Source organism: Rhinopithecus roxellana, chromosome 17 (assembly GCF_007565055.1).
Source record: "Rhinopithecus roxellana isolate Shanxi Qingling chromosome 17, ASM756505v1, whole genome shotgun sequence".
NCBI classification, from domain to species: domain Eukaryota; kingdom Metazoa; phylum Chordata; class Mammalia; order Primates; family Cercopithecidae; genus Rhinopithecus; species Rhinopithecus roxellana.
The window spans coordinates 62,191,802-62,204,959 of record NC_044565.1 but is presented as its reverse complement, the minus strand read 5'-3'; the positions used below and the strand labels follow the sequence as shown (position 1 = coordinate 62,204,959).

Genomic DNA, 13,158 nt, shown 5'->3' with positions numbered 1-13,158 from the left:
AAGGCCAGGGACATGGCTTTGTGGCTTGTTCTGCAGTGAGTCCAAAGCTGACTCCCTAGGAGCCATGGGTCTGGCTTTGTGCCAGCCCGCAGCATCCCTTAACATCTGTGTTACCAAAGGAGGACAGTGTTGGTGCTGGGCTCCCTGGGGGTAAGTCTGTTGGTAATAACACACAGAACCAAGAGTCTAGTTACCTTTGTCTCCCTGGAAACAGGGCCAAGGAGGCTTTAAGGTGCCTTTCGTGGGCCAGGTGCGGTGGCTCATGCCTGTAATCCCAGCACTTTGGGAAGCTGAGGCAGGCGGATCACGAGGTCAGGAGATCGAGACCATCCTGGCTAACACGGTGAAACCGTGTCTCTACTAAGAAAAAAAATACAAAAAAATTAGCTGGGTGTGGTGGCGGGCGCCTGTAGTCCCAGCTACTCCGGAGGCTGAGGCAGGAGAATGGGAGCCCGGGAGGCAGAGCTTGCAGTGAGCTGAGATCGTGCCACTGCACTTACAGCCTGGGCGACAGAGCGAGACTCCGTCTAAAAAAAAAGAAAAGAAAGATGCCTTTCGTGGCTCCAATCACTGTGGACTTTCCATCTGGACCGGACCTTCCTTCCTCTGTTGCTTCCTGGTGCTATTTCAGGCCCTGAAAACGTGCATGCTTGACCAGCCCATAGCCACTCAGCAAGAGCTTGTAGACACTGGGTTTTAATCCTGGACCCCCTAAGCATGGGATTCATTCCTGTCCCTGCCCCCTCATTTTTCCCCTCGGTGAAATGGAATGGGGAGAAAGGTCCACGTTGCTGTCCCACCTGGGCTATCTGTTCACTAGGCTGGTTAAGTCTGTTGATCCCAGGCTACTAGAGCTAGACTTGGGTGGACCAGGGCAGGGGCGGGAGGTGGGGTGGGGTGGGAGTCGTATGCCCTCTGGTGGCTGTTTCTGGAATAGCGTCTCACTGACAATATGGTCTCTGGGCTGGGAGTCCTCGGGCTCCTGTTCTGTCCAGATGTGGGCCGACTCCCTGTGACTTGAGGATCGTTGACTCTTGCCTGAGCCAACCACTGTGGCTCTCCTTTTCCCTCCCTCTCTCTCCTCTCCTTTCTTCCACTTCTGTTTTGTTTTTTGCCTCCCTTCCCTATCTTCATCTCCCATCTCCTTTTCCTTCCAAAGCCTTAGGTGCATCAAGACACACATGTTCTACACCTCACCTGGCCCACGGGGCTCAGAGCATCCTTCACACAGTGGCACGTCTGGAAATCTTTAAGGATTTCCAGAAAAAGAACTTTATTTTTTCTTCCCCAATCTTCCCTCACTTCCCCCAGTGGGGGCTTCTTCACCCCCGTTTAATTTCTGACAGCTGTGACACCTCCCCTATTGCTTAGTGCAACCCGTGTCAAATTCCTGTGTGTCCTGTGTGGATGAAGAACAGAAAGGCAGGACTGCACAGAGCCTGACCCCAGCCTGCATGCCACCCTCTACCCATGTGCCTCTGTCTCTCCAGCCGGTCTCCCTCACCTCTCCAAGCACCTGAGAAGGAGAAAGAGAGCCCTGCGGAGCTGGCTGAGAGGTGCCTTCGGGAGCTGCTGGGCCGGGCTGCCTTTGGCAACATCAAAAACGCCATCAAGCCTGTTCTTATGTGAGTGCCCCCACCCACTGCCTTGGCCCCAGCCTTCAGCCTGGACATGTTTCGGGTCCCTGGCATCTCCTGGCTGGCTAAGGGGAAGGGGATATTACAGTGGTAGTGCTGCCGCCACGTCGATCCCTTCCCTCTGCCTGTGTTCCCTGCACTGTGACAGCAAAAGCTGCCACAGGGTGGGCAAGTGCTGCGCGGTAGGAAGGCACCCAATGCTAAGGGAAGGTGCCCAGCTTCACCACACATGTCCACAAAGGCAGAGCGCTGTCCTTGGCCTCTCTCCAGCGCTGGACTGGGACTACCCCAAGGCCCTTCAGGCTTCACTTCTTCACCCAGGAACTGTGCGAGGGGCTCTGAGGAGGTGTCCCTCTCCCTCCAAGCTAATCTCTTCTCCCTGACACTGCCGGGAGCTTCACAGTTGTTCCCCCACGTTTTCTCCCTCACAGACATCTGGATAACCATTCTCTTTGGGAACCCAAGGTGTTCGCCATCCGTTGCTTTAAAATCATCATGTACTCAATTCAGGTATGGTGGCTCCCCTGGGCCAGCATGATCCCAGGACAAAGGCCCCTCTGGGAGCCGGACGAGCACTCAAGTGGAAAGCCAGAAGTCCCCTGTGACTCCTCCGAAGCCCCCGGTTGCCTAAACCAGTGCTGCTTAAGCTAGCTGTGGAGAAGGGCCGGTTGATTTTATTTCCAGTACATCACAGACCAACACTTTTATAAAATACAATTAAAACAAATAATTTCTAGAAAAATAAAATGAAAAACTCATGCAAAATGCAAGCCTACAGATCACACCCTTGGCTGCTACAGCATTGACAAATTGTTTACTAAACACTGACTCTCCATCCCGTCCTTATCTCAGTGTAAACCAGTATCAGACCCATCTTGAATGGGCACCAGCCCAGGGGCCCCACTTTAGGCAGCACTGGACTAAGCCATGTGACCTCCCGTGGCCCTTGCGGAAAGACCTGAGGCACCGGAAATGAAAGGAAGACCCTATTTTAAAATGGTCTTTTGACCCATTTTGAAGTAAAAGGGCCCTGGAACACTGTCAGCCGAAGCCTCCACTGGGATTTGGCTCTTTGTTGGAGGGAGGAGGGAAGGATGCAGGAAAGGGCACAAGGTGTCAGTGCCACCTGCAGTGCCCGGGGCCCTGGGACGTCCCTTTAGTTTACCCCCGCCTTTGGGTGCCAGGAGAGGGCTGCGGCCCCGTGGGGTTACTGTCCAGGCCCAGCTCATCTTCCTCCCGCAGCCGCAGCACTCCCACCTGGTCATCCAGCAGCTCCTGGGCCACCTGGACGCCAACAGCCGCAGCGCTGCGACGGTGCGCGCAGGCATCGTGGAGGTCCTGTCGGAAGCCGCGGTCATCGCCGCCACGGGCTCTGTGGGTAAGGGGCATGGCGAGGACCTGAGGGCCGGGGACCCCGCGGAGGCTGCCGCCTGTTCCAGAGAGACGCAAGGGGCAACAGGGAGGGGTCGGAGTCTGTTTTCCTCGGGAGAAGTCCGCCGAGAAGCTGGGGGCGCAGAGGAAGCCCAGGCTGGAAGGGGGCGTGGGCCTGCCCTGCCTGCTCGCGGTGCAGGGAGGAGGAGGGTGTCAGCCCTGATCTCGGGCGTCCCGCCCCGCCGCTCTCAGGGCCCACGGTGCTGGAGATGTTCAACACGCTGCTGAGGCAGCTGCGGCTCAGCATCGACTACGCGCTGACCGGGAGCTACGACGGGGCGGTCAGCCTCGGCACCAAGATCATCAAGGAGCACGAGGAGCGCATGTTCCAGGAGGCCGTCATCAAGACCGTCGGTGCGGCTCGGGGCGAGGCGCGGGGAGGGGTGGGGCGAGGCGCGGGGAGGGGTGGGGCGGGGCCCAGGGACGCAAGACGGAGGCGCAGGGCGGGGCCAGGGGCGGGGCCGAGGGGAGGAAAGAGGGTCCCTGGAAAGGGGCGGGGCCCCGGGGGAGGCCTGGGGATGGGGTTTGGAGAGCGAAGGACCGCACTGGGGCGAAGGGCATCCATCCGGGGCTCTGTAGGATCGTCCCGCATCCACATGTTATTCGCGGACCTCGGAGAAAATGAAGTCGGTCATGGTGCGCTGGCTGGGCAGGGCCCGGGCGACAGCGCCAGTCAGATGGGTTTCTCAGATCTGAAGTCTCAGGCGAACCTTCCTTAGTCCGTCTCCATCAGACCTGCCGGATGGTTCCAGGTTAGGGCTTCCAGGAGGGAGAGATGGGGACTAAGAGGAAAGAATGAGAAGGGGGCAGGCCATGGAGAAAATGTGTGTGCTTCTGGGAGCGGAGATGATAAAGCCGCTTTCACAGCCTGCCTGCCCTAGCCATGTGAGCTTCCCCTCAGCCTGGTGTAGGCAGGTTAGGAATCCAGAAGCATTTTTTTCTCTTAGTTCGTGGGAGGAGGATTTACCCTAGGGCAGCCAGTGAAAGAAGCGCCCAACGAGAACTTGGTCTCCCTCCGCCCTGGTCCCAGGGCCCAGCATTCACCATCCCCACCCACTAGCCAAGGAGCCAAGACCTTAACCACAGCCTTAGGAACAAGTGAAAACACGGAGCCTGGAAGAGACCTCCAGAACCGCCTAATGCCTCCCCTTCCTGGAGAGGATGAATCACACACGGGCTATCCTGAGTTCCTTTCTCTGGTCCTGCATTGACTCTGGAGAGCGGCAGCCCTCGCTCTCTGCAGGGGTTTGTGCAGCTGAGAGGCTGAACCAGGAGGGGCCCTGCAACCTGTGCCTCACTGGGCACCCTCTCCGCCACCTCCTGCAGGCTCTTTTGCCAGCACGCTGCCCACCTACCAGCGCTCCGAGGTGATCCTCTTCATCATGAGCAAGGTGCCGCGGCCGTCCCTGCACCAGGCAGTGGACACGGGCAGGACGGGGTGAGCCACCAATCAATCTCCCCCAGCCTGGAGTCCTCCTCTCCCCCAGCTGCATTTTCTGACTCCCTCCGTTATCCCTCTTAACTTTATTGGCTCTGCCCTCTGCTCTCTTTTTACTCCCAAATCCCTCAGCGACCTTTAGTGGGGCTCTTGGATCCCACAACAGTTTCTCAGGCTGCCCCATCAATAACCACCTCCCAAAGTGGGGGGAGCCAGTCACCCCTTGGTCGGCTTCCTGGGTCCGGAAGCCACTGTCCTGGGTAACTCAACACGATAAGCCTCATGGAGAAACGAATCAGGGGTAGAACTAAGCTGGCAAGTGTGTGATCTCCGCCCCTTTACCATCCTGGTGAGTATTTGTGTCTCTGGTCTACAGGGAGAATAGGAACCGTCTGACCCAGATTATGCTGCTAAAATCCCTCCTGCAGGTGAGCCCCATCTATCCCTATTCCCGCTCTTCCTCTACAGGAGACAGCTCCTTCCAAGGGACCAAGTGAAGGCCTCCACATACAGTCGTGCACATTGCATACTGCACAAATACACCCAGTCAGTTGAGTCAGGGCTGAAATCTAGCCTGTGTTCCACTCACTAGCCAGGCTGGGCACCCACAGAGCTGGGTCAGCCACAGCAAATGGGGAACCTGTTTCTAGTTTTCACAAAGGTTCCTTATTGGCTACTGGTAGCCTTGTCACTTAGACATGATCTATCTCAAGATGGAATCTGTTGGTTCCCGCCCTGGTTCCTTCCAGGTACCCCCTATTTCCCTTTCCCCTCTGTTTCCCCTGTTTTGCCAGCACATGTTCTTGGCACATGTGCCCACCTCAGTCTCCCAGCCCCCATCCTTCCCATCCTGTAACTCTTTTATGTAACTCTTCTTTACATCTTTGCAGCCATTACTGGAGTCTAGATCCATTGCTCTCAAACACTATTCTGATGACAATCTTGTGATAAATATATGATTCCCAGAGGTTTTGGGCTGTTAGCCTGAATGAGGTCCTGGAATCTGTATTTGTAACACATTCCCCAGGTATTCTGAAGTACAACCCTGGGCCTAAACCTGACATCTCACAACCACCTCTCCCCACCTGTCAGAAACTCAGCTACAAGAATCATTGTCTAGAAATGCTGTTCTCTTCCAGGTGCCTCTTATTTCAGAGTAGGTCTCATAATATTTTTTTTTTTTTTGCTCTTGTTGCTCAGGCTGGAGTGCAGTGGTGCAATCTTGGCTCACTGCAACCTTCGCCTCCCAGGTTCAAGCGATTCTCCTGCCTCAGCCTCCCGAGTAGCTGGGATTACAAGCATGTGCCATCAGCTAATTCTTTTTTGTATTTTTAGTAGAAATGGGGTTTTACCAGGTTGGTCAGGCTGGTCTTGAACTCCTGACCTCAAGTGATCCACCTGCCTTGGCCTCCCAAAGCGCTGGGATTACAGGCGTGAGCCACTGTGCCCGGCCTCAGTTTATAATTGATGTACAACCAGATTTCAAACTTCTCAGACTGTTGGGAGGTCCCCAGGCCCCTCTCCCTCCCTAGACCTCCTATCTCGTCTCTCAGTCTCTGTCTCCGTTCCAGTCATGCCAGTCTAAAGAGACCCCCCACCCCTGCCGCCACCTCACGCCTTCCCTCCTCTCCAGTCCATACTCTTCATGGCACTAGGTTTTTATAAACCCTTTGTGCTCCAACACTGCTCTCATATAGTTATCACCTTGGTCTCCATATTCCTGCCATTTCTTTGCTGAGTTTACCCTCATTAATTTGTACCCAGCATCTTCTTAATATGACAGTTTGGGGTACATCCTCAGGGACCTTCTGAATCATCAAAGGCATTGTTTTGCAATATGGATTTACCAGTAAAGGTGCTTTGCTGCAGTCGAATGCTTTGACAACAGCATATATGGCATGTCTATTTATGCCAAACTGGCTTTAGTCACAAAGCGCCATTATTGCCAGGCTAACAGACCTGTTACCAAATGCTTCCTATGTGCACTATTTGGTGGTTGCCGTGTGTGTGAGTTCTGATCCTTCAGCCCAGCTGTGAGTTCTTCCACTGTCTCGTTCTTTGTGATGATCATACTCTTAATAAGGCATTGTGTTCCTTGTGGCCATTCATCAGTTGTGCCCTAACTGGCTGGAATGTTAGGCTCAGAGATTGCCTGGCTCCTGCTTCCCTCCAGGGCTCATCCCTTGCTTGCTTTTTAACACCCGAATGTCCCTGCACGCTGTCCCCATCCATTCACATGTCTACTGAGCTCGCTGTCATCTAGGTGGATGTTGGAGTGTTCAAAAAGTTGCTTGGGCTGCAGGGTACGGGAGGCTGGATTGGGTAATGTCTAGAGAGCATGTGTACATCAGACCTCACTTCTGCTGGCTGCTCCTCCGTCTTCTCCTGCACCTGAGAGGGACAGCATTCCTAGGCATACTTGTCCATACCTCCCTTGCAGGTATCCACAGGTTTCCAGTGCAACAACATGATGTCAGCCCTGCCCAGCAACTTCCTAGACCGCCTTCTCTCCACTGCCCTCATGGAGGATGCAGAAATTCGACTCTTTGTTCTAGAGATTCTCATCAGTTTCATTGATCGTCATGGCAACCGCCACAAGTTCTCTACCATCAGGTGAACTTGGATGTTTCCTCCAGGTGATACAAGATGGGGAGAAGACTCTCCATTAGGTCCTGTCCTTTGGTCCTGTCCTCACACCCAGGTGGGAGGACAATTCAGATACTCAGTGAGACTCGCCAGAGAGCTGATCACCAACATTGACCCTGGGTTCCTGCAAGAGGAGGCGAGACCAAAGGGCACTTGTGTCTGAGAGAGTAGGAAGGTGAACCGAAGATTTGGAAGAGAGAGAGTAGGCATTAAAGGGAGTTGCAAGTGTGAGAAGGAAGGGGATGCAGGTTATCAGTACAGACTGAAGGGATTTGTGGGGAATAAGAGGAGGAAGAAAATACTCAGGATGAAGATTTAAGACAAAAGGGGTCAGGGGCGGTGGCTCACGCCTATAATCTCAGCACTTTGAGAGGCCAAGGTGGGAGGATCACTTGAGCCCAAGAGTTCAAGACCAGCCAGGGCAACATAGTGAGACCCCCAGCTCTACAAGAAAATTTAAAAATTAGCCAAGTGTGGTGGCTCACACCTGTGGTCCCAGCTCCTTGGGAGGCTGAGTTGGGAGGATTGCTTGAGCTCTGGAGGTTGAAGCTGCAGAGAGCTGTGATCACTGAGCCACTGCACTCCAGCCTAGGTGACAGAATGAGAGCCTGTCTCAAAAAGGAAACAAAGAGAGAGAGATAAAAGGACAAATTCTTGAGAACTTGGGAGAAAAAGGTAATTGGGCTAAGAACCAGGGCCAGGGGAGCACTGGAGGCTTTCTACCAACTAACAATGTTGGGGCTAAAGCCCAGTGACCCGTGTGAGCTCAGGCTGGCCTCATACAAGGGCTAAGGAGGCCCTTTGCATCCTTTCCCAGTACGCTCAGTGACATCTCTGTCCTGAAGCTGAAAGTGGACAAGTGCTCTCGACAGGACACCGTCTTCATGAAGAAGGTAAGCAAGCATGACCTCCAGACACAGTGAAGAGCAGGCGCAATGGCTCATGCCTGCAATCCCAGCACTTTGGGAGGCTGAGGCGGGCGGATAGATCACTTGAGGTGGGGAGCTCAAGACCAGCCTGACCAACGTGGTAAAACCCCGTCTATACTAAAACTACAAAAATTAGCCAGGCGTGGTGGTGGGCACCTGTAATCCCAGCTACTCGGGAGGCTGAGGCCGGAAAATCACTTGAACTCAGGAGGAGGAGGTTGCAGTAAACTGAGATTGTACCAATGTACTCCAGCCTGGGTGACAGAGTATAAGTCACTGCTGACCTCTGTCCCTGGAGCCTGCCTCCTCCCTCTGCGGCTATGTGTCAAGCTGACTTCTCTGAGGAGTCAAGCCCAGAGTGATGAGCCAGTCCAGGGCCAGTGACTGTTCTGCTCCTATACCTGGATGTGGGCAGCAGCTTCTGGTGCTGATTTCACTGGAGCCCATCCTCCCCTATGCGAGCCTGCTTGTGTGTGTCCACTTCTGCCAGAGCCTGCTTTAAAGGCATCCCCTCCCCAACGGAGGAGGGGGCACACACAGCCATCCTGCCCCCCTTCAGATTGGTCTTCCTCCCTGTTCTCCTTGCCCCTCCTGTCCCCACCCTACTGACCCTGGCCTTCTCCTGCCCGCTCCTGTCCCTAGCACTCCCAGCAGCTCTACAGACACATCTACCTGAGCTGCAAGGAGGAAACAAATGTGCAGAAACACTATGAGGCGCTCTATGGCTTGTTGGCTCTCATCAGCATCGAGCTGGCTAATGAGGAGGTGGTGGTGGACCTCATCCGTCTGGTGTTGGCTGTTCAGGTGGGGCCTGGTGTGCGCAGGGCATGGGGCTTGGGATCAGGGAGGGACCTGTTTTGGGCAAGCCCTGATAAGAATATTGAGTAGCAACTGCTTAACACTGTTTTGGAACCCAGGAATATTGCACGCGTGGTTGGCCACTCCTCCCTGAAGACCCCAAACCATGGTCCTGTTTGGGGAACCCCAAAGAATGCTTCATTCATGGCCTTGCCCCATCCTCAAGCTAAAGAAGACCCAGAGAATGGGGTCATTCAGAAACATCCCTTAGCTACTAATATGTCAAATCTCTCACAGAGTCTGAGTGAGACTCCAGGGATTCCTAAGAGGATGCTCTTAAGCCCTGAGTGATCCCAGAAAAACTCGTTTGTCTAAAGAATCTCTGGTTCCCGGCCGGGCGCGGTGGCTCAAGCCTGTAATCCCAGCACTTTGGGAGGCCAAGACGGGCGGATCACAAGGTCAGGAGATCGAGACCATCCTGGCTAATACGGTGAAACCCCGTCTCTACTAAAGAATACAAAAAACTAGCCGGGCGACAAGGCGGGCGCCTGTAGTCCCAGCTACTTGGGAGGCGGAGGCAGGAGAATGGCGTGAACCTGGGAGGTGGAGCTTGCAGTGAGTTGAGATCCGGCCACCGCACTCCAGCCTGGGCGACAGAGCCAGACTCCGTCTCAAAAAAAAAAAAAAAAAAAAAAGAATCTCTGGTTCCCTTGGCCGGGCACGGTGGCTCACACCTGTAATCCCAGCACTTTGGGAGGCTGAGGTGGGTGGACCACTTGAGCTCAGGAGTTCAAGACCAGCCTGGCCAACATGGTGAAACCCCGTCTCCACTAAAAATACAAAAATTAGCCAGACATGGTGGTACACACCTGTAGTCTCAGCTACTTGGGAGACTGAGGTAGGAGAAGCACTTAAACCCGGGAGGTGGAGGTTGCAGTGAGCCAAGATCTTGCCACTGCATGCCAGTCTGGGCAACAAAGCAAGACTCCATCTAAACATTTTTTAAAAATTAAAAATTAAAAAAAAAAAAGATTCTCTGGTTCCCAAACGGAGCTGTGCTTCAGAATTGCTTTGAGCGCTTGTTTAAAGTATATGTTTCCTGGAAAGGTAAGTCAGAGTCTCAAAGCCTGGGGACCTGTCTACCAAGCCTCCTTTGTGATGCATAGACAGCCAGTGTGGCACCTGACAGGGCTTGAGACTCTCATGGTCTTCCTGGGTGCATGTGTGCACCCAAGGCTACTGGGAGTCAGGGTGGGTCCTTTGGACCCCAAAGGCTGGGTCTCCAGGGTCCTGAAACCAGGCAGGCATCATATTCCTGAATCAGGGCAAGCATGGGAGTTCAGTCACAGAGTCTCACCTGTCTGATGGTGCTAAATCCTGCAGGACTAGCCTAGATGCTACAATTTTAAAATTCTATTTACCCTCAAGAGCTAGAACTTGGGGTTCCTTTATATCCCAATCCCCTGGTAACTCCCACAGCTAATTTAGCTTAACATATGAACCCAGTTTAGCAAGCCAATCCAGTCCTCTAAGAATCCTCTAGAGTGAAGGAGACAGTGCCCTGCAGTGGGATTAATGATAAGGGTTTGGGCAGTGAAGGTGGTCACAGCTGGAACTGCAGAGTGGGGAGTTGAGGTCATTGCCTCTCTAGTCTGTGAGTACTCAAAAGCCTCCTAGTTCATGGACTGTTCTACCCCTCCCTTCAGCTTTAATGAAGGTGACTTTTTTTCCCCAGGAAGTTGTGGGTCAAATGCTGAGAAAGACTTAGTCTAGGAAAGCAAGCATTTCTGAAGAAGACTGGGAAGAGGTCGGGTGGAGGGTTGGCACCCAGTGTAGTCTGTCAGTGAAAAACTCTGGGGGCCTTGTCTGTGTTGCTGCAGGACGTGGCCCAAGTCAATGAGGAGAACTTGCCTGTCTACAACCGCTGTGCCCTCTACGCTCTGGGCGCAGCTTACCTGAACCTCATCAGTCAGCTCACAACAGTGCCTGCCTTCTGCCAGCACATCCATGAGGTTGGTGTCATCACGACCAAGAGTTCAGGGGGCCCTCAACTTGGGGTTTCCTGGGAGCAGCTTTTCCTTAATTACATTAGTCCTGTACCTACTCTTAGGCAGTGAAGACAGGGTTGAAGTAAGAACCGCTAATAGTGAGAAGTTACTCACGGCATCTTTCCCTCCTGTATGACTTGACAGAGCAGGGTAGGGTTAGGCATGGGGTTGGGGGGTCTTCCATACCTGTTTCTAATACTGTCTGCCCCTCCACTTCCTGCCCCTCTGTCTTTCCCCTACTCCTGGGAGCACATCTGCACACATGCCTCAGATCATGCAGACTACAGCTATGAAATACCGCAAAAGTGGCCTGAGTAGAATGGTGAACGAATGTCTGTTCGTGCCCACTCAGATGAAATGAAGAGCTACGAAAATTTCTCCCCATTTGCTTCATGTATCTCCCTTTCCTTTGCTGAAAAAAAATTTAAATACTTTAAAACAAATCCCAGCTATCCTGTCCTTTCACTTTACATATATCCGTCTGCATGCCTGAAACAGCATGAGCACCTCCCTACATGACTGCCACACCCTTAACACAGCTCGTTAAGTGATCAGTAATTCCTTGGTATTATCTGACATCCATTCTATAGTCAAATGTGTTCTCAGTTGTTGCGTAAAGATCTTTTAAAACACATGGAAGTGTTTGGAAGTTGAATGATAACAACGTATAGGATTAACTTTAAAATATAGTAGCAGGCCAGGCGCGGTGGCTCATGCCTATAATCCCAGCACTTTGGGAGGCCGAGGTGGGTGGATCACTTGAGGTCAGGAGTTTGAGACCAGCCTGGGCAACATGGTGAAACCCTATCTCTAATGAAAATACAAAAATTAGCTGGGCATGGTGGCGCACGCCTGTAATCCCAGCTACTCGGGAAGGTGAGGCAGGAGAATCGCTTGAACCTGGGGGATGGAGGTTGTAGTGAGCCAAGATTGCGCCACTACACTCCAGCTTGGGTGACAGAGCGAGACTCCATCTCCAAAGTAAAATAAAATAAAATATACTAGCAAAACAAAATAAAACAAAACAAGAAATTTTAGGTCTCAACTAGCCTGGGTTGACCGGGAGTCACAGGGGAGGCTGCCATGACACTGTGACAGAGACCACCCCAAGGGAAGCAGGACTCTTCCAGCTTCTGGACTGATAAGGGAGTGCAAGAAAGGCAATGCCCAGACATCCTCTGCCTGACAATTGTGGGACCTTTACCTCCACCCACCACACACACCTGTATGCTGACCATCCCTCCACTTCTCACCACTTAGTAACTTTCACTTTTCTTGTCAAAAATTTGCAAAGAATACTGAGTAAAGCTCAAGATGTCACTGTCCATCAGGGTGTTTTTGCAATGCACTTGGGTACTGCAGTACCGAGGTTTGGGACATGGTATTAGCTACATTCCTTTGTATCTGTTTAAATAAAAAACACAGGAATGAGGCCAGGTGCAGTGTGGTTCAGCTTTAATCCCAGCACTTTGGGAGGCCAAGGCAGGTGGATCACTTGGGGTCAGGAGTTCGAGACCAGCCTGGGCAACATGGTGAAACCCCCATCTCTACTAAAAATACAAAAATTAGCCAGGCGTGCTGGCATGCACCTGCAAGCTCAGTTACTCAGGAGGCTGAGGCAGGAGAATTGCTTGAAACTGGCAGGTAGAGGCTGCCATGGTCCAAGATTGTGCCACTCCTCTCCAGCCTAGAAAAGAGAGCAAGACTCCGTCTCAAAAAAAAAAAAAAGCATAGGAATGAGGCACCAGAGCCAGCAGTCTCTTAAGAGTTAAGTTCCCTGCATTGGAGGACACTCAGTGCACATGTGTCATTGATGGCCACGGCCTGCGCAGGCAGCTTGAGCTTCTCCAGCTGCCCTGAGGGTCCCTGTTGATGGGAGTGTCCCCTGAAGAAGCTCAGCTGAGGGCACTGTGCTGAGGAGGCTGCAGGAGGGAGGAAGGGCCAAGCCGGGAGCTCTTTCATTGCCTGTGAGCTCCCTCTCTCTGCTGAACCAGCTTTTATCATCTGATTCCTCCCAACCACCAGGTGATAGAGACCAGGAAGAAAGAGGCTCCATACATGCTCCCCGAGGATGTGTTTGTGGAGCGGCCCAGGTGAGGAGAGGATGGGGGACGTGGTCACGGATCCCCAGGGCAGCTAAGTAAGCAGGTGGGTGGTCTGAGGTCAGGAGGGGTCAATGCCAGGAGGCTCGGGCGTCTGTGGACTCAAGGGCAGAAAATGGGCTCTGCCTG

The 13,158-nt window shown here is 53.1% G+C and overlaps 1 protein-coding gene across 1 annotated transcript in view; it reads left to right on the top strand.

Annotated features, from left to right (window-relative positions):
* The window catches only part of EFR3B (EFR3 homolog B), a 111,296-nt gene that overhangs the window by 84,192 nt on the left and 13,946 nt on the right, over positions 1-13,158 (top strand). The window contains exons 7-17 of the mRNA XM_030920463.1: positions 1,491-1,625; positions 2,069-2,147; positions 2,880-3,015; positions 3,261-3,422; positions 4,395-4,506; positions 4,883-4,934; positions 6,947-7,119; positions 7,970-8,045; positions 8,724-8,885; positions 10,760-10,891; positions 12,953-13,020. Coding sequence (XP_030776323.1) covers positions 1,491-1,625; positions 2,069-2,147; positions 2,880-3,015; positions 3,261-3,422; positions 4,395-4,506; positions 4,883-4,934; positions 6,947-7,119; positions 7,970-8,045; positions 8,724-8,885; positions 10,760-10,891; positions 12,953-13,020 — 1,287 coding nt within the window. The remainder of the gene's footprint in view (positions 1-1,490; positions 1,626-2,068; positions 2,148-2,879; positions 3,016-3,260; positions 3,423-4,394; positions 4,507-4,882; positions 4,935-6,946; positions 7,120-7,969; positions 8,046-8,723; positions 8,886-10,759; positions 10,892-12,952; positions 13,021-13,158) is intronic.